Source organism: Poecilia reticulata, linkage group LG9 (assembly GCF_000633615.1).
Source record: "Poecilia reticulata strain Guanapo linkage group LG9, Guppy_female_1.0+MT, whole genome shotgun sequence".
NCBI classification, from domain to species: Eukaryota; Metazoa; Chordata; class Actinopteri; order Cyprinodontiformes; family Poeciliidae; genus Poecilia; species Poecilia reticulata.
This window is the reverse complement of record NC_024339.1, coordinates 10,746,797-10,765,549: the sequence shown is the minus strand read 5'-3', so window position 1 is coordinate 10,765,549 and position 18,753 is coordinate 10,746,797. Positions and strand designations below refer to the sequence as shown.

Here is an 18,753-nt window from a genome sequence, read left to right as displayed (position 1 = left end):
AGATAAAACAACAGCTTTCCTTTCCTTTCCTCCTTTTTGACGAGGGAATGCCAATTTGGATTCTGCGAGGAGATACCTTGGGTTCTGCGAATGCAAGCGTTTCTTTTATCTCTCGCCTGTAGCAGAACTCTTCAAAAGGGCCTCTGCGCTGTAACTTTTCCTGCCTCTCACATGAAAGACGCTCACATTTTCTAACAGCTGGAAACCCCTGATAACTTTGTTCAACTTTTCCGAGCGCGCTCCAAAGACTTCAGTTCAAATTCCTCTCTTGCCGTGCAGGGTTGCATCACATGAAAATTGGTGCGTTAGTCCTGGCTTTGGCCAGGGGGTGGAGGGGGGCAGCTTTTGGTTTCTGTCACATGGGTTTGCCTTAATGTGGTGCTGATTTACATGGGATGACATCACGGGACTTTGGAGGAATGAACCAAAGGGCCACATGTGCATCCCAGCAAATGTAATCACTGACTTGTTTACTTCTCTCTGTTGGTTCTCTCTTTGATTACTCTCTTTTCTCATGGCATGCTTGTAGAGGGTTAATCTCAGGGAGACAGCGCCCTCTAGTGGCTGTCAGTTTAACAAGCAAGATGGTTGCAGCTGATCATGCAACCTGTTGTGCACATTTGTTGCTCATGTCTGATTACTCCTGTGCTCTGTGTTGGCAGGCGAAGAGAGCAGTGCAGCGCGGAGCCACGGCCGTCATCTTTGATGTATCCGAGAATCCGGATGCCATCGATCAGGTTTGTACACACCTAGAATCACCCAGGCGTTCACTCTCTCCATTTAATCCTTCTTGTTTGGCCTTTTCATTTTTTTTTTATTTCTGAAAGCAGCTTGGCCGCATGCCCTGCTCTCCTCGCCGCGTCTGCATGTGTGTTGTTTGTCTAAGCAATGTACTTTCTTTGCTGCTGTTCGACTCCACAACTCGCACTTTTGGAGGATTCAAGCTTAGCTTCTCCCTGACCATGACCAAACGCTGTGAAGCTCTTAATTGCACAGGTAGAGAACATTACCTCACCTCCTGAGACCTCAAAGCATGCAGTACAGTAACATAAATCTGCTGTCACACATCCACATGCTTGCCCTTTTCAGTCTTTCTGATTCCCATGTCTTTGCTGCATAATGCTTCAGTTGCTCCCTTGAGCGCCTTTGTCACAAGAATTCTCCTGTGGTATTCATCCTGCAACGCCAGGCCTGGACTTGCAGAGAGAGAGAGAGAGAGAGAGTTTTTTTCCTTTCCTCTTCTTCTCTGCTGCTGGGTCGTAAAGTGCGTAGCTGAGAGATAAAAGGGATTGCGCGCAGACCACATGAAAGGCAGCGCTTGGGCGGCTGTGTTAAATTCCCCCGAGAGGCTTTTCCAGTCAGAGCAGAGCGATCAGCAGAGACAGGAGCCGCAAGGCCGAGGGGCAGGGAGGAGGAGCTCGGGGAGAATTAAGGTCCCTGGGCCAAAATTAGATGAAGTCTTGTAAAGTTAATACACTTGACCTTGTTTTTTTTGTTTTTTTTCTCTCTCCAAATTTGTCATATAATGCAAAGCCGACGGCTGCTTTGCAAGAACTTAGAAGGTTAGAAACTTTCCTTAAACGAGATGCAAACTGAAGAAATGAAACCTGCAGAGGGGAAAGTAGGACAGGGAGGACAGATGGGACTGACTGAAAAGTCTTGACTCATTCTTTCTAGTCTGCCTGGCAAACTGTTGCTATGGTTTCCATATCTTTTGTCCTACGCACAGTTTCACCTGATAACTGAGAGGAGACGTTACCATTTGTACTCACAGTCATGTCACCTCATAAAATGAATCCACGTCAGACTCTGTGCTGTGACACATCTCTGTGTCAGGGCTGCATACGTTTCATGCAGCGGCGTGTTTAGCATGAAAGGCATGCTAAAGGTTGAGTGTGTGTTTTTACACCCTCCGATTCAGTTTTATAGGTTTGTGTCTCTGTGATTTCCATCTGATCAGAAGATGATCTGTTGCATCCATGTTTACACATTATATTTAGAAACAATACTAATGATATGGAACAATCTGTTTGTAGCAAACAAACCAAAAATTGTGGTAAGGTTAGAAAAATTCCTTATTTATCCAGGAAATTAAATATTGTCATAAGTCGTATCCAAATATCTTCAAAGAGTCGTTCTGGCAGGAAAGATTTGTGAGATACTGCACAGTTCTTCCTTTCTGGATCCACCCAGAGACACATGCTGGTACACTGGTGCATGCTGGACCTAGCTGGGTATTGCGCACAAGCAATTTGATTGGCTTGTTGTTTGGCCCGTTGATTTATGTCAACAACAATATCTCAACCACCATTTTCCCAATCAGACTGTATTAGTTGGCAAGAGGCAAAACCATAATTCCATGGTCAAGTCTTGATGTCCAAAGCTTTTTATTAATTGCGGCACATTCGGCGTCCACTGGACCCCACAACAAAAACACCGAGACACTTTGGAGAAGCTGAGCGCACGCACAAAATGACATCATCAGAGCGTCGACCACATAGTGAGGAACGCACTACCAACGGAGACACAACCAACTTGGCTAAAGCTGAACCATTAACTGTTTAGTGTGAGACTTGACAGTTGAGAAGGGTTTATAGTAATATTTCTGAGTAATATCAAAATATTTTGAGTGAGTGAGACTTCATTATGTCTAACCACATAGGTGAAGTGGTTATACGTATCGCCCCTATAAAAAAACTACAGGTGGTTTCTTGTCGTTGCCAATTTTTTTTTCAACTGAGGTCAAAAGGTTCATATCAGATGAAGAGCTGCACCCAAATATTGCTTACATTTGAGAAGAACATGAAAATCCAAAGCACCAACTTTTAAAGTCATTGTCAAACAATTTCTTTTATCTTATTTTTTACAATATTGATGGTTTTTTTAAATCACCTGAGATTTATAAGTCGTAATTTGATTATTTTTATCAGCGCTAAATAAAGAAAGATCATTTCAGAAGGTGTTGGAGTTTCTGATCCATGTTTTTTTTCATCTTTTCCCTTCGCTGTACATACTCAGGCAAAATTAGCAGCATGTTGTTGAGATAAAGAGTATTTTTTCCTTCTGTCTCCAGCTCAACCGGGTTGCGGAGGATCCTCTGAAACGGCCGGTGGTTTACGTGAAGGGCAACGACGCCGTCAAGCTCATGAACATCGTCAACAAGCAGAAGGTGGCCCGAGCTCGGATCCAACACAGGCCGCCGAGGGTAAGAGTTCACATCCACGCCTCCAACTTCAGAGCAAAGATGCTGCAAGCGCGCGTGAGACGGATCTGAAGCACATGTTGGATCACGACAAAGACGTGGAAAATGTCTGTGAGCTTATGCTGGTGGTGAAAGTTTCAGATGTAGGAAACCCGTGTAAATTCCAGCTGTGAAATCGTTCCGTCTTTCGTCTGAGTTGCTTGGTGCCCCGAGGCTGAAGGCTTTTTCACAGCTCTGTGACAGATTAATATCAGCCGGTCAAAGGCCTGTTTGTTTGCTTGGCTATTTGATAAAAGGCCAGCAAGGTTGGAGGTCAAATAACTTAACATAATGAAATTCTGGGATAAAAGGCCTTTTTTTTTTCTGGTGAGGAATAAAATGAACTTCTTTGAAGTATTAGTATTCGCCTTTTACTCTAGATCTTAAGACTCAATTCAGAACAAAGCAGCGAGTTTTAAGAGTTTAATGGAACACAAATGATCAAATACTGGAAAAATTGACAGAAAAAAAATGTAATCTGTCTTACAAAGTTAAGCTACATAGCAAAAAAATAAATTCAAAACTTTTTTCAACCGCAAGATGACTGAAAAACAAATCTGTTAAAGGGAAAGGTACAAACAAAAAACAGTGTGACAAAACTTCAGCATTCAGTCATCCTTTAGTGAAAAGATCTAGTGTTGTGTCGCACTGTAAGGAAAAGTCATTAATAATATTGGACAGCAGCAACATCCAAAATTGATGTCGCTGCTGATGTCACCCTCTTCCTGCCAAGAGGGTGACGAGGAATTTATAGCAATTATTAGTCATTTTCTACATGGGAGTATAATCTTCTTTATTCTCATATTCATGGCCTAAAGCATATGGTTGGAAGAAGGAAGCCTTTTCCTCCAAAGAAAGCATCTAAAACCTCCCAAAACCTGGTGGAAGAGTTGATAGTCTGATGAAACCATTCCTGACCAATTCCTGACACGGTGGTGGCTGCATCATGTCGGGCTTTCTGGTTGAGAGGATGGAATTATTCCAAACCACCAGTACATTTTCTCCCAACATGTTCAAGTTTCTGATTGAAGCTATAGAATAAGAGGCATTTCAGAAGTAAGGATCAAAACAAGTTCATTTTGACTGAAAATCTCTGCTGTCTGCTGAAGGGAGATTTTCTCAACATCTGACAGATTTGATGAGCTGTTGCTGGGCAGATTGGGCGAATATGACCAAATCACTTCTACCAAAGAAAACTGAAATCCAAATCTGAATAAAAAGAGGATTAAACAAAGCATTGTACACATTCTTTTCCCCATACCGATTTGTTTGTTCAGTCGTGTCAAATTTGGTTGTGTGAACCGTGGCAAAGTTGTAACTTGTGTAAATTTCTGTCACAGAACATGTATAAGGGAATAAATATTTAAAGTGAATATAAATTATTAGATATGTCTTCACAGTCAATATGAACCTTTTTATGAGCTGCATGTGGAAACTTCCTAACATTGATTTTTTTTTTAAATGTGTTTTTTCCACAGCAGCCTACGGAGTATTTTGACATGGGCATCTTCCTGGCCTTTTTTGTCGTGGTGTCGCTGGTTTGTCTCATCCTCCTCATCAAGATCAAACTAAAGCAAAGGAGAAGTCAGGTCAGTAACTCACTCGGCTACAAACTTGTGAGCGCCGAAGCACGTGTCTTTTTTTTTTCTTTTTTTTTCTACAATAGCTCCACTGCAGGCGTCGAGTCATGCGACAGCAGCTCCGCCGCTGATGGATTCCTCTTGTGTGTTGACAAAAACCTCTCAGTGGAGGCTCATGTCGAGATGCATGAATTGGAATTAGCATTTAATTAATGCTGATGAGAAGCCGGCTGACGGCGCAAAGCACACAGAGATGTCATGACAGGGCAGGAAACCTGCAGCGGCATCCGTTAAGACGAATGTAATCCAGCCAGGATGCATGAGCTGCCTGCTTTTGATTTTTAATTTTCCTCAAGAGTGAGCTGACGCTCTTTGGGATTGACCAGTGTCTGGCTCAGTTTTCATTTTTTCATTTCGTAAATGTAAAAAGTAATTCATAGCTTTCCTCAAAGCCTCGTCTAGGAATGATGTTTTGGCCAAAGTTCATTGTTGATCTGATGTCTCCATCTTAACCGTCTGCAATTATCTTACACACAATGGAGTAAAAAGGCAGAAACGCCCACGCTGCGGTTTAATTAATCGTCAACAGAAATATTTCTTTCTTGAGTCGCCGTCTGCTTTAAATCATCAAATCTGTTGGACATGACTCATGACTTGACCTCTACAAAGTCATTTATCTGTTAAGGTTACAGGAAGCAAATTAGAGACGGAGGATAATTAGACATCTGGCTCCTAATGCGTCTTCTGTGAATGTTCCTCACATGTCACCAGGGCAAGTCTAAACGTATAACCTCCTCTCTCTGCTATAGTTCTGATCTCACATTTATAAATGCTTTAGGGAATGTTTGCAGTGATTGTGTAGGTTCAGCAAAACTTTCTCAAACAAAAAAAAATATTTATTTTTTTTTTCCCTTTGTACGGCAGAGCTCCATGAACAGAATGGCCATCCAGGCGCTGGAAAAGATGGAGACACGCAAGTTCAAGGCGAAAGGGAAGGGTCTGCGCGAAAGCAGCTGTGGAGCCTCTGATTCGCTGAGCAGCAGCTCCACCTCTGACTGCGCCATTTGTCTGGAGAAATACATCGATGGGGAGGTAAGGAAAGAGTCGGTTTTATGGATGTTGTGGCATAAAGCTTGATTAAAAAAAATACTTTTTGTCCTTTCAGCTGGTTCATGTGATAATTAAAAGTGTCACTGGAATTTGGGAAAGTTGTTAAAAGCTTTGAAGTAAAACAGAAATGATGCATGTTTTTCTAAAATCCGGTGCCACCAATTACCTTCAGAAGTATGTTGATTTGTAAAATGCCATTATTGGGGGAAAAAAGCCAAAAGAATGAGTATTGTGTTTGAAAATTATCACAAGCCATGTGGGAGGAGCTGCTCTGGTTAAACAAAATTAAACTAAAATTAAATTTTCCTGATTACTTTATGTTGCATTTTTATTTTTTGCAATCCGAATTACTGATTCTGATTGCAAGGGATTCTGCAATGTTTTCACTTAATGCATGATGGGAAATGTGACTTTTTGCTACTCGCAATATTGATCACAGACTATAACTTGACATCAAGTACGAATGACGCAATAGTGTAGTAGATGTAAGAAATACTGCTGCCATCATATAGGAGTTAGCTGTCACTTAAAAAGTTTTTTTTATATACCATTTTTTGCAAAAAAATAAAATAAAATTTGGCAAAATTGTGAGCTTGTTGCATAGTGTAAAAAATGTGGAGATCTGTTTTTTCTTCTTTTTTTTGCATCGATTTCTGCAACGGTGTAGTCACAAAAAAGTTTGGGTTGCAATGGCCTATTAAAAGTCCAGGGTGAGTTTTGAAAATTGCTGTCTGCTGATGCTCTATTAGTCTGACTGAACTTTAGCAATTTTCCAAGAAATGATGAAAAATCAGAGCAGGTCTCTAGATATGCAAGATACACCTTAAAAATCTACAAATATTCCTTTTTCTCTACTTTCATTCTCTACTTTCAGTTATCACTAAAACTAATTAAAATACAAAGAAGTTCAACGGCTGTCGAGGCTTTTTCAAGTTACGTTAAATGTTCGGCTGACCTTTGTGTTCACGGAGCCACTGAGTTTGTTTTCTGTTCATGACATATTCTGCAGACATGAAACAAAACTGCAGTGGACAATAGAATGGAAGTCCCCCTGATGTGCTTGGGGACTGCAGCCTTGAGGGTTTTTTTTTTACCGATGTTCTTTCCGGCGCCTTTTTAGACATGTAGCTCAGCCTTTCACAGCACCTGGAGAGATAAGGGGTGCCCAGAGTACACCAGCCTGTGATTACACTTCCTGTCCCAGCACCCCCTAAGCACGGCCTTCTTTAAATCTCCATGGAGTCACAATCAAAATATGTATCCCAGTCTTGGACTTTAGGGTTTTACTGTAACTGCATTGCTCATCCTTTATTCATGGATGCTGGAGGGACAAACCCTGTTGCCCCTGGGGGCACAGAGTCTGTGAGTGTGTGTTCTCTGTGGTTATGAGTCTTTTTGGTGAGGAGAAGAAAACACAACAAAGCATGGCGCCAGGATTGCACAGAAGGAAGTGGCGATATAAAAGGCTGAATGGCATCAAAGCAGTTTTTGAGGAGTGAACTAAGCAACAAAGGCTTTGATGGAAAAGAGCTTGAAGATGAGTCATGTATTAAGCCACACAGTTTTAAAGGCAACGAGAGACTTCTTGGTGGAGAACATTCTAACTGTTCCAGCTTTTGTCTCCAAATTCCTTTTAGCCAATATGGCAACTAAATCCAATTATATTTATACTAATACTCAAGTGTGAACTTCTTGTTTTCTTCAGAAGAAATAACCGAGTTTAGTTTGAGGCATGTGTTGAATCTTATTCTTCAGTTATTGACTGTATTAAACCCACAATTGGGAATTGTGTGGCTCTACTGCCACCCTGTGGACAGAGGCAACATAACGTATTTCCACATCCAAATGAATATCTAACAGATATTTACACCAAATACATTACTTATATGATCCAGTAGATTTTTTTAATGTGCATTTATGAAGCTGGCCTTTACAATATAATATTAATGGCCGATTTTATTAATGACTGCTCAGATTGCTGCAAAGGACTCGGCTAACCTAATCTGAGATTGATTGGTTTATGTTATGGTTAGGACTAAATTAAAATATTGCTATACAACATGCATTGTAGTTCATTTAATTGATCATATACTTCTGGATATAACGAATTAAAACCCCTCTCTTTTGGAAAGTACTTTGAGGTGACATTTTTTATGAATTGGTGTTACCTAAATAAACTGAATTGATTCATTCCTCCTCTTTTCCTCTACAGGAGCTGCGGGTGATCCCTTGTGCTCACAGGTTTCATAAGAAATGCGTTGACCCCTGGCTGCTTCAGCATCACACCTGTCCCCACTGCAGACACAACATTATTGGTATGTTTGAACGCAATTTCCGACTTTCTTCTACTTCTTCTAAAAACAGCCCAAGCTCTTAAAAAAGCTGCCCAGGCGTTTTCTGGCAATACGTATATTTTTTTGTTGTTATTTTGGTGTCTAGAAAATTAGCGGAATGTAACGTCACAAATTGGTAGCTTATTTGGATTGAAAGTGACAGGAGGTCCTACAACAACTCATTCTGAAAGCTTAAAATAGGCAGACTTGAGCAGACAAAAATCATTATCTAAGTATTTGATTTTGTGATAAGTGTAATGAGCATGTTTTTTTTTTATTATATATAACCCATAAACCTGTTTGAACCTGTCCAAGGCCACCCTTCATTCATTTTAATTAAATGTTTAACCATTTATTTTCTGTTTTTCTATGATGCAGAACAAAAGAAGGGAAACCCAGGACCAGCATGCATGGACCCTGGCAGCTCGCTCCACGGCAGGCAGCGGGTGGTGCTGCCGGTCCATTATCCTGGCAGGGTGCACCGCGCCGGCCAGGTGACTGCATACCCGACCAGAACCAGCATGGACCCCCATGGCAACCCTATCACCGTTCTCACGGTGGACCAGCACTCGGACCCTCAAGGTCTGTACCCACCCCAGTCGACGTCGGCTTTCCTCCGGAGTTACCACCCCGCCCTGCATCTGGAACATTCACTCAACCCCCACCACTGCAGGTTGGAGCACCGCGGACCCCCCGCCTACTCCGCGCAGCAGCATCACACCGCTTTTAAACGACCCAAGTTCCACGGTCGCAGCTTCTCCCGAGCAGCTTGTTTTTCCCAGTATGAAACCATGTATCAGCACTACTACTTCCAGGGCTTGTCTTTCCCTCAGCAGCCAGAGGGGGCGCAAGGGCCTTTGGCTGGGCAGCTGGGAGGAGGGGCAGGAGCCCACAAGGGCCACCACAGCAGAGCCTTCCAGCAAGGACTCCTGTACCCCACAGTGGTACACATGGCGCCTCCTTCTTCTTCACGGGTAGGGGACAGTGGCAGCACTTCTGGCCTGAGCTGTTACCATGGCCACCGCTCTGTGTGCAGCGGTTACCTCGCCGACTGTCCGGGCAGCGACAGCAGCAGCAGCAGCTCAGGCCAGTGCCACTGCTCCTCTAGCGACTCCATGTTGGACTGTACCGAGGTCAGCAACCAGGGGGTTTATGGAAGCTGCTCCACTTTCCGCAGCTCGCTGAGCAGCGACTACGACCCTTATGTCTACAGGAGCAAGAGTCCCTGTCGGGGCTCCATGGGGGAACCGGGTGCTTCGGGTTGCACCACTGCCCCCGCTGAGGACTCACCAATCCCTGCTCCACTGGGACATGACTGCCTCCAGCTTCCGGCTGGCGCATCGGGATACAACTTGGGGGACCATCACTCCAACTGCAGTTTGGAGCCCAACTACAGCAGTCGTTCGTCACTGGAACCCAGGGAGAACATTAACACGAGCACTACCTCAGCCGGGGCCCCAGAGGCCGCTGCAGCTGACAGGGGGACGCGGGCTCAGGAGTCGTCGGGGGAACTTGGGGCTGCAGCCTGTAGCTGCTGTTTTGAGGTGATTCCTCCCAATGCAGAAAGCAAAGGGCAGGACTTGGACCAAGCAGGGCCTGTAGCCTCGGGACACTGTCAACGGGGTGTAGACTTTCAGAGTTCCTCCCCTAAGAACTACTTCACACCCGAGCACTTGTATCCTCCTTCTGAGCAGGTGAGCTATGAAGGGCTGCCCTGCTGCTTCTACAAAGAGATGAAGGTGCACAGGGCCGAAGCGGGACATTACACGGAGGACTACGCCGTTAACGTGCAGTACGCACACTCGGACTCGGATGCCTGCTCAGGACAGGGCTGCTGCGAACTCAACCACAGGATACCCATAATTCCCGAGGACACAGACTGTGAAATGGGTTTGGGGGCAGAGACCCAGAGCAGCTTTTTACCTGTGAGCATAACAATGGAGGCAGAGCTGCAGACAGGGGAGCACCATGAGCATAAGGAGAGGTACTTCCCCTCAGGACAGCTGGGCCAGGTAGAGGAGACGAGGGCTTTATTCCACCCTCAGCTCTCTGCAAGCCTGACCGTACAGGGATCTAGTACTTCAACAAATGAGGGAGATCTGGGAATATGAGCACGAGTCCGGAAAGAAGAGTCAAAAGTCGGATAGTGGTACGCTGTCAGCAAGTCGTTTAAAACCTTTAGTTGCCTTGCTCTAAAATTGCTCTCTGAGCGCTGAATGTTATCATCTAAGATTGTGTGGATTTCTACTGAAATGGTATCTTCCCCCCCCCCGCACCCTAAGATAAGAAATGCATCATGTTCGTTCCTGTGGCCCCTAATGTCTCAAAGCTGATTAGGCTCATTGGCATCAACTCAAAGGTTGTACGCCACCAAGAAAGGCCCTAATTTTAGATAAAATCAATATTTAAACAATTTTGTACGTGCAAGCTGAAGGAACAAGAGCACAGTGGACCCCTGCTTATTCAGAGGTTGCTTTTTTTTTTAAACCAAATCAAAAAATATTCAAACAGATTGGAAAGATGAAATACCTTCACTTCCCTTAGTGCTGACTAGCTGTAATCCCAAGAGCAGAGATAAGGAAGAATGTGGATTTTAGTGTCTGCTGGAGTGCCAGGACTATTTCCACTGAGTGTATTGTTGCATATTATGGTACATTTGGTGTCTGAACTATTAAAATCAGCAGTTGAGCATTTTTAGAGGGGGTCCCAAGTATACATTTATCTCAGCTCCTGCAAATACCAGGGGTCCACTGTCTACTATTTATGGAAGCATATCTGCATTTGTATATTTCTTGTATTTGTGCAGATGAATAATGACAGCCTATAAAGCTAAATAATTATATGGACATAGCTATACCAAAACAGAAAGACATGATTGTTTTTTTTTTTTTGTTTATTTGAAGAGCAGAAAAATGGGTCTGTAGTTGTGGGCCCACATGATGAAATACAGAAGAGCAAAGAAATGTGAATGCAAGGCTGACACTGGTTTATATTATAGTCACTATAAAGAATTTGTTTATGCATTTCATTTCTTTCCATTGAGGCCTATTTGTACGACATGAGCAACATTAGAGCCTTATTCTAGTGAGATATTAACAGCAATATTAAACACTGCGTAAGGTCAAAATTCAGACTCAATTTGCGTCGGGTGTTTTGGAAACCCGAAAGAAATGTATTTTTGCTGTCAAATAAGCAGTTTCCTCTGTGAGGCGTGCTCTTATACCAGTAAAAGATCCTAGTTTGTATCTTAAGGCCAAAGGAAAGTAGCTAAAGTTGTATCTCATAAGGGTTCCTTATTGTACTGTGACTTTTTGTTATATGATGCAGTTCTACATACCACAGCGTATCAGTTTGAATCATAACGTGCCGTGCATAATACATTCATGCAATATCAATGCTTGTCATTCATGCCTTTCCGTTTGTACTGCAGACTGTTTTGTTTTTATACTGTTTCTATGAAATATACACGTTCTCTACACAGAGGAAAACCTGAAATAACCCTATTTATAAAAGTTAACCCAGTGCTGTAATCAAGTGAGAATCTAATCTTTGCCTTTGCAATAGAGATATGTACCTACGGCAAATATAACATTTTCGGGTACTTGAGTCACTATTTAATTTTTTCTGTTGTTTCTAGCACTTAAGATAAAAAAAATGTGTAAAAAATTAATATTTTTTAATTTTCTAAGAATAATTATTTTCTGTCATACGATTACAAATGTTTAAAAAGACAAAAAGAGGCTAGAAATCGATCTGTGTATATTCTGTACCTGTATAGCAAACACATTTCATAAATGGAACTATGTTCTCTGAATATTTATTTGCTAATATATTTATCTTTAAGCCATGTCTTATGTTCAGTGTATGAGCGTTTGAGTTATTTGGTTGCTTTTTGTTTTCTTTTTGAGAGAAAATCACTAACATGAGACTTTGTATATACATGGTAATTGCACACAAGACGATTAAATCTTCTCTGACCAAAAAAACTGATTTTAAAACTTTAGTACTATACAGTTTTGTTAAAGTGTACAAAGATCTGTAAAATATACAGTTTAATTCAAGCAACTGTGTGTTTATTCTGTTTTTTATTCAGATTGCTACAGTTTAGAGTTGGCCAGAGCCTGTTAACGGCAACAAGGTGCAAAGTTCTTCTGTTGTACTTTCATTAATATATCAGAAAAGGTATTTTAATGAAAAATACCAGAGAAGGTTTCTGCTGGATGTATAGCACAAATAGTGACAACCTCAAAGCTGTATGCTCCGGATCTGCTGACTGACCACATCTGTGTGGTGAATCTTGAAATTGAAATCTTTTAATACTTTTTCCTTCCACTCAACTATTCTTTAAAATGACTGAGATCAGATAGCAGTCAGTTTATGTAGTTTATCCCCATTTTGCAAGATGTCAAAGTTTTTCCTATTATTGTTCAGGCAAAACCTTTTGCTACTGAAATTTTTATTGGTCAAATGCATTTTTCCAATTCTATGAAGCTGAGTCTTAATTTTTCACATTACTTAAAACACATCACCTCATGTGTAACAACTCTGTAGATTTAATAAACTCCAATTATGATATTTTTACTCAGTTATGAAAGTGAGAATCTCAAATTCCATCTAAATTTGAGCAAAATAAGCACATTTATATATAAATGAAAAATTCAAATACTGAAATGAGTTATTTAAGATTTTATTTATTCAAATGAGACTGCTACAAAAATATTTTTGTACAGCAGAGGCAGTGAAAACAAACTTTAGTGTGGAGTTATCTGAACAACTATAAGTGCAAACACAAAAAATGCTTTCCACAATTCAATAAATAACGACCACTGACCTCTGCCTTTCTGTCATTATGCAGCAGAATCTGCTGAGAGCCTCTGAGGCTTCGTGTCTGAAATCAGTCCGTGACACATCAGCTTTGACAGTTTTTTTTTTTTTTTGGTCTTCCTATGGGAAGCATTTAGAGTGCAGCTCACAGCTTGAAACCCGAGTGAAGAGCCACCACTCCACCTGTGAAGTTGAAGTACCGCACACAGAAGAAACCTGCATCTTCAATCATTCCTTTGAACTCCTCCTGCAGAAGAGAAGGATTAAAAGGAGAATCCACAAAGTGACATGCTGTAAAGTTTTCCGAGTTGAACTGTAGTTGATCTTAACTGTGGAACTCCTTCAGCAGCAGTCTTTGAAGCAAGTGTTTCTGATTTTATACAAGTAAACATTTCCAGCTTGATGTTTCTTCTTAATTTGCAAACGTATTTTTTTCTTTCAGAGAACAAATTCTGACTATAAAATGTACTAGTGGGCATGTGGCCATGATGGTGTTTCCAGCATTCAGGACAAGACAACAGAAACATTTCCTGCTCAATTAAAATGAACTACAATCAATGTGTCAAAGACTATATTTCAATAAATGACAGTAAACCTGGAGGTTTGTTCACTTCAGAGTTGCCACAACACAGAAATTGAATTATATTTCAAACCAAAAGTTGCCTTAATGAACTCCAAAGTTTCCAAAACAATTACATCATCATTTGGTTTTTACCTCATTGAACTAGTCTGTATGTAAACTTCTGATTTTTAATACATTAATCAATAAATCTGGCTTTTTTTTTCTGTCATTATTGTGGTATTTAGCAAATAGAAATAATTTTGGTAATTCCAACTGACCTAAAACAAGAAAAGCTTGGTCTGATTTAACTTTAGACAGTGAGGAAATAGTTTGGTGTATGTAAACTTATGCTTTCATACTGCATATATTATCCAGTACATGTGATCTGTTCCCTTAGTTTTATTAAGAGTGGAAAACGTACCATAAAGCTAAAAAAAAAACATTTAAAATACAACAATAATTTTGCCAAAATAATCTAAGTTTGCTTCACTCATTTAATATTTTGTCAATTAATTATTAATATTATGCAAACTTGAGGTGAATGGCCAAATATCCTCCTAAGATAAAAATATTACCTTTCTTAATGTCATAGTTTTAGTCTACTCATCGGTCACAACACTACAGGTTCACAAAATAAGCATGAGCAGCAAATACTAATAAAATATGGGATAACCTTTTTAAAATTGTTGATAAATACCACAAGATAAACATACTGAGAATACAAATCAAAGAGAAATTGACTTTTTTTTTAACCTGATCAGGGAACTTGCGAATGCTCTCCACCAAATACTGATATGACTTCCAGTCTCCAGCGATCACCTCTCCTAAAACTGGGATGACCTGGAAGCTGTACGCATCGTAAAGTCTGGAAAGTGAAAAGAAGAAAAACTTTATTATTTCAGCTCAAAAGAAATTAAGCTCTAAATCTCTCAAATGTTTCAAACATCCAGCCCCATCCAATCAAACACAGAGTTACATTTAGCAATGCTACTTACTTTGCAAGAACAGGATTGGTCACTTTGCTGAACTCTAAGCACATGAATCTTCCACCAGGCTTCAGGACACGCAGAGCCTCTTGAAGGGTCTACAAACAATAATAAATAAATTATTAACAAGTTATTCGTCATTATATAAATAATATTTGTTAGCTTTGTATAAAATCTGTCAGTATTTTGTTTAGTATCTTAACAAGACCTAGTTTGAGAACCACAGATCTAACTGGAAAATCCTGATCTCAAAGTGAAATTGTCTCTTTCTTGAATGAATGTGCATTAATATAAGTCTTCTTTGTCAGGAACTCCAAAAAATAATTCCATAAATAAGATGGATAAAACCAAACGTTTTTATTTGGTTAGTTACCGTCAATATCTTATAAAAACAAAAATTTTATAGTGGATTGAGGAATATAATCTGTAAACATTTTACTATGCATTTAGATTTTTCCCACACGTCAAACATAGAAAATGCTAAAAGCAAATTCAGCTTTTCTAAGAATGTGCATATAAGTTTTCCACATAAGATTAGTTTTCAGTTAATGCTTCAGCTGTGGATAGTTCACAAGATGTAAGGCTTTATCAACAACAAAGCACTTTCCCAGCATCCACACAACTGAAAAGATTTTTTAGTTTTCATGATCATAAAAAAATTCTGTGAAAAAAATTAACTTAAACTTAGGAAGCCACAGCCATCATTTTTTCATATTCAGTTATGTTACTCACTGACAGCTTGTGTCACTATATGACAAAAGAGTGACTGTCTCCAAATTGTCTCTTATATTGTTTAGAGATGCTAATAGGAAATTGAGAAATAGTTCCTGCAAAAAAGGTAGAGATATGACAAACTAGAAGCTGCTTTATTTCATAGCAAATCAAAATGTAATATGACAAAGATATTAAGTACCAGCTGTAAAACACAGCATGTAACATCTGATAACCTTTTCCCTAAAAAAATGTCAATTTCAATCTTTCAATTTTCACTTGCCATGAAAAAGGGGTAAAATGAATCTAAAATCCTGTTTTTAACTCAAAGACTGTACTCTTATGTGTTTAAAGTAGAGTTATTGAGTGCAATTTCTCCAGGTTTTCATAATTTTCCCGGTTACCTGATCGATATGGGTGACGTTTCGAATGCCAAAGGCGATGGTGTAAATATCAAACTGGTCATCATCAAAGGGCAGCTCCTCTGCATCTCCCACCACCCATGACAGCCCTGGTACACAGAGGTAACCAACAAACTGCAGCTTTTCATCAGCTGAAGTGAGTCTTTTACACTCCTACCTTTTATTAAAATTCTGATCTGCTTTAACAGAAATCACACCAACTCAACACCTGCACTGGTCTGAAGCCTACCAGATGTGATGCCCATGCTGTCTGCTCTCTGTTTGCCCATTTTCAGCATCTCCTTGTTGATGTCACAAACGACGGCCCTGGACTCCTGGGGCCTGTCATCAGTGGGATACTTGTCAGAAATGTCCTGCCATGACGGGGTCTGGCTGGAACCCGCTGCTCGCCGCTTCCGTCTCTCTTGCTGATACGAAACGTAGTCCAGGAAACGAAAAGAAATGTCGCCTGGAGGTGGAAAAAGGCACAAGGTGCAAATCTGATGCCAGCGGAGGATTCAGCTGGATGATCAGCAAACTTGTGTCTACCTGTTCCACCGGCCACATCGAGGAGCCGAGCGCCAGGCTGCGGGTGCATGACGTGCAGAAGCATGTCCTTCCACAGCCGATGAACGCCAAGGCTCATGGCATCATTCATGACGTCATATTTCTGTGCCACATTCTCAAACACCTTGTAGACTGAAATTAAAAACAAAAAGGACAAACTGTTAAAAGTCAAAGCTTCGGCAACTAAATAAAAAAAAATACAGATTATGGAGAGTTTTGCCATATTACCATGCTAGCTAATCATAATGAGCCAAGTGTCAGAACCAAGGCTAAAGAAGAAGTTGGAAACAAATAACATCTAAATGTAAGAACTAATAAGCTGCCTTTTGCATTATGTTATATTTCTTTTTTTCTCCCATAGGAATGAGGTTTAATCAAGAACTTAAATTTAAGTTGCCATTTTAAAACCACAGAAATGTTCAAACATTTTTTATTGAAAGCTCATTAAACATATTCAAATCTTTTGAACATGTTTATAATATAAGAACAAATATACTTATATTTGTTTTTTGGGGAGTACGCAGTTATACATGCTACATTTTGTTTCAGATCTTATCATTTTAAAGTACTTTATAAATAAAGTTGGTAGGTCATCTGACCTTTGTGTTGTGACGGTTATTCTATAAATGTCTTGCCTCCTGCATATGAATATGATCAAAATACTCTGTGTTTTGTTTGCTTAGGTACTTTTCATTAAGCATAACTAGTCAGGTCAATTGAGAACTGGAATAATTTGCCAAAGATTTTAATAGCAGGTACTTTGTAAATATAATCAATTGTAACTTGGTTATCTTGTATTTAGTAAATATGATGGTAGATTACATATTTGCAGTTTATATGATATTCCGTCCCTGTGTGCGTTAATCCTGCATTAGTTCAGGTACTGGACTGAGCACCAGGGAGCTGTCGAGTTTAAAATTGTTAAGATAATTAAAGTATAATCATAATGCTAAATTATAAGCCGAATTTTCAAACAAATCCTCAAGATTCAAAAAACACCACCGAACTCTTTCTAAAGGTTTACCACGAGAGAAGAAATAAGGGTGAAAGGCTATAAACAACAGAATTTCTAACGGACTTCTGTGAACGGTCGTCCTGTCTTCACTGACTTACCTCTCTTCGCCTTCTCTGCCTCGGGCACCGTTTCAAACCCGAAGTGTGTGCTTCTGTCCTCTGCTGCGTCGCTAAAGCAGCGAGAGGAAGACGGGCCCAAACAACAGCCTGGGCGGCATGAAACAGTGGCAGCTGAAGAGGTAACGCTTTTGTGGGAAAGGCGAACCAGGCGACGGACCAAGAGCCTCACGGACGCCGCCATATTGCCAAGTTGCGCAACCTACCTCTTCTTCCTCTGATTAACAGGCTGCAGGTGAAGATGAATTGCTGCTGCTCTCTAATGGCCATCTGTAGAACTGCAATGAAATGTTAAATTCTAATCAGGTGTTTGGTTTAACGTTGCAGTCGTTTCATTAAAACCTTGAGTCAATCGAGATAAAATTAATTGAGGCCTACCATAGCAATGCATTGGAGAGCATTTCAATGCATAGGGGAGCCTATGTTAATCAGTTAACATCAATTAACATTTTTACTTTTGCAAAATTTATCAACTGTAAATTTCCTGTGTTTAAGCAGATAATCAGTATTTCAAAAGAGCTTATGTTTTATAAACAATAATTAATTTGGTATTAAGAGATGAGATTTTTTTTCTGGTAACAAATTACCACAAAGTACAAACCAGATTTTCCCTTATATGTCGAAAACCTGTTTTATATTTACCACCAAAAAAAACAACAACAATATTTGTTGTTAATCTGTTGCTAAGAGATGAGCGCATTTTCTGGTAATGAAGTGCCACAAAGCAAACATCAGAAGGCAGTGCATTAACATAAGCACAAATATTAGGATTTTATTTCCAAATGTTTTATTATTAGACGGTCGCACCTTTTAGAAGCTTCAGTAAGCACGTATAACATTTTCCTAAAAAGCTCTATAAAAAGAAAAGCAGATCAAAATGGTCAAGTTGATCCAAAACTTGTGAACTTTTTCCCCCAAACATATTTGACTAATATCTCAGAGAAAAGGAACTTCTGCAAATCTGCCTGACTCCAGTTCTCTGAGTGCAAAAAGGGGCAGCTTTTGTCCCCCTTTCTTCTCACTTTCCTATCCCTGCAGTAACCAGACACTGCCTCCTTTTGTCTCATTGTTCCCTAAATTACTTGTCGTCTTGGATTCAGAGCGATCCGCTTACAGCGGAGTCTTTTCCCCGGCTCTGGGAAGGCTGACCACAGGGGAGCTGCAGGCTCTGGCTTTTTACAGGAGACACAGAGAAGTGATGAGAAAGCTCCGCTTAAAACTTCTAAATCAAAGGCTGCAGCCGGGATAGGCTCTGGCTGCTTTAGAAACGAATGGAAACAACTGTTTTATTGTAGAGCTGAGTTACA

The 18,753-nt window shown here is 40.3% G+C and overlaps 2 protein-coding genes across 3 annotated transcripts in view; one reads left to right on the top strand and one right to left on the bottom strand.

Annotated features, from left to right (window-relative positions):
* znrf3 (zinc and ring finger 3) overlaps positions 1-12,325 on the top strand; it is a 79,335-nt gene extending 67,010 nt beyond the window's left edge. Inside the window, exons 3-8 of one of the 2 annotated variants that reach the window (XM_017306852.1) lie at positions 663-737; positions 3,074-3,205; positions 4,723-4,830; positions 5,746-5,913; positions 8,144-8,246; positions 8,643-12,325. In XM_017306852.1, the coding sequence (XP_017162341.1) occupies positions 663-737; positions 3,074-3,205; positions 4,723-4,830; positions 5,746-5,913; positions 8,144-8,246; positions 8,643-10,375 (2,319 nt within the window). In that variant the 3' untranslated portion in view covers positions 10,376-12,325. Of the gene's footprint in view, positions 1-662; positions 738-3,073; positions 3,206-4,719; positions 4,831-5,745; positions 5,914-8,143; positions 8,247-8,642 lie in introns of both variants that reach the window. The other variant, XM_008417857.2, reaches the window with a different exon arrangement.
* Positions 12,326-13,186: 861 nt separating this feature from the next.
* Positions 13,187-17,670, bottom strand: coq5 (coenzyme Q5, methyltransferase). The gene is made up of 7 exons (XM_008417856.1): positions 17,429-17,670; positions 16,298-16,447; positions 15,999-16,217; positions 15,752-15,858; positions 14,646-14,734; positions 14,404-14,515; positions 13,187-13,335 (listed from the first exon to the last, which is right to left on the bottom strand). Exons 1-7 carry the CDS (start codon positions 17,628-17,630, stop codon positions 13,234-13,236), a joined length of 981 nt encoding a protein of 326 aa, XP_008416078.1. The 5' UTR covers positions 17,631-17,670; the 3' UTR covers positions 13,187-13,233.
* Positions 17,671-18,753: the final 1,083 nt, after the last annotated feature.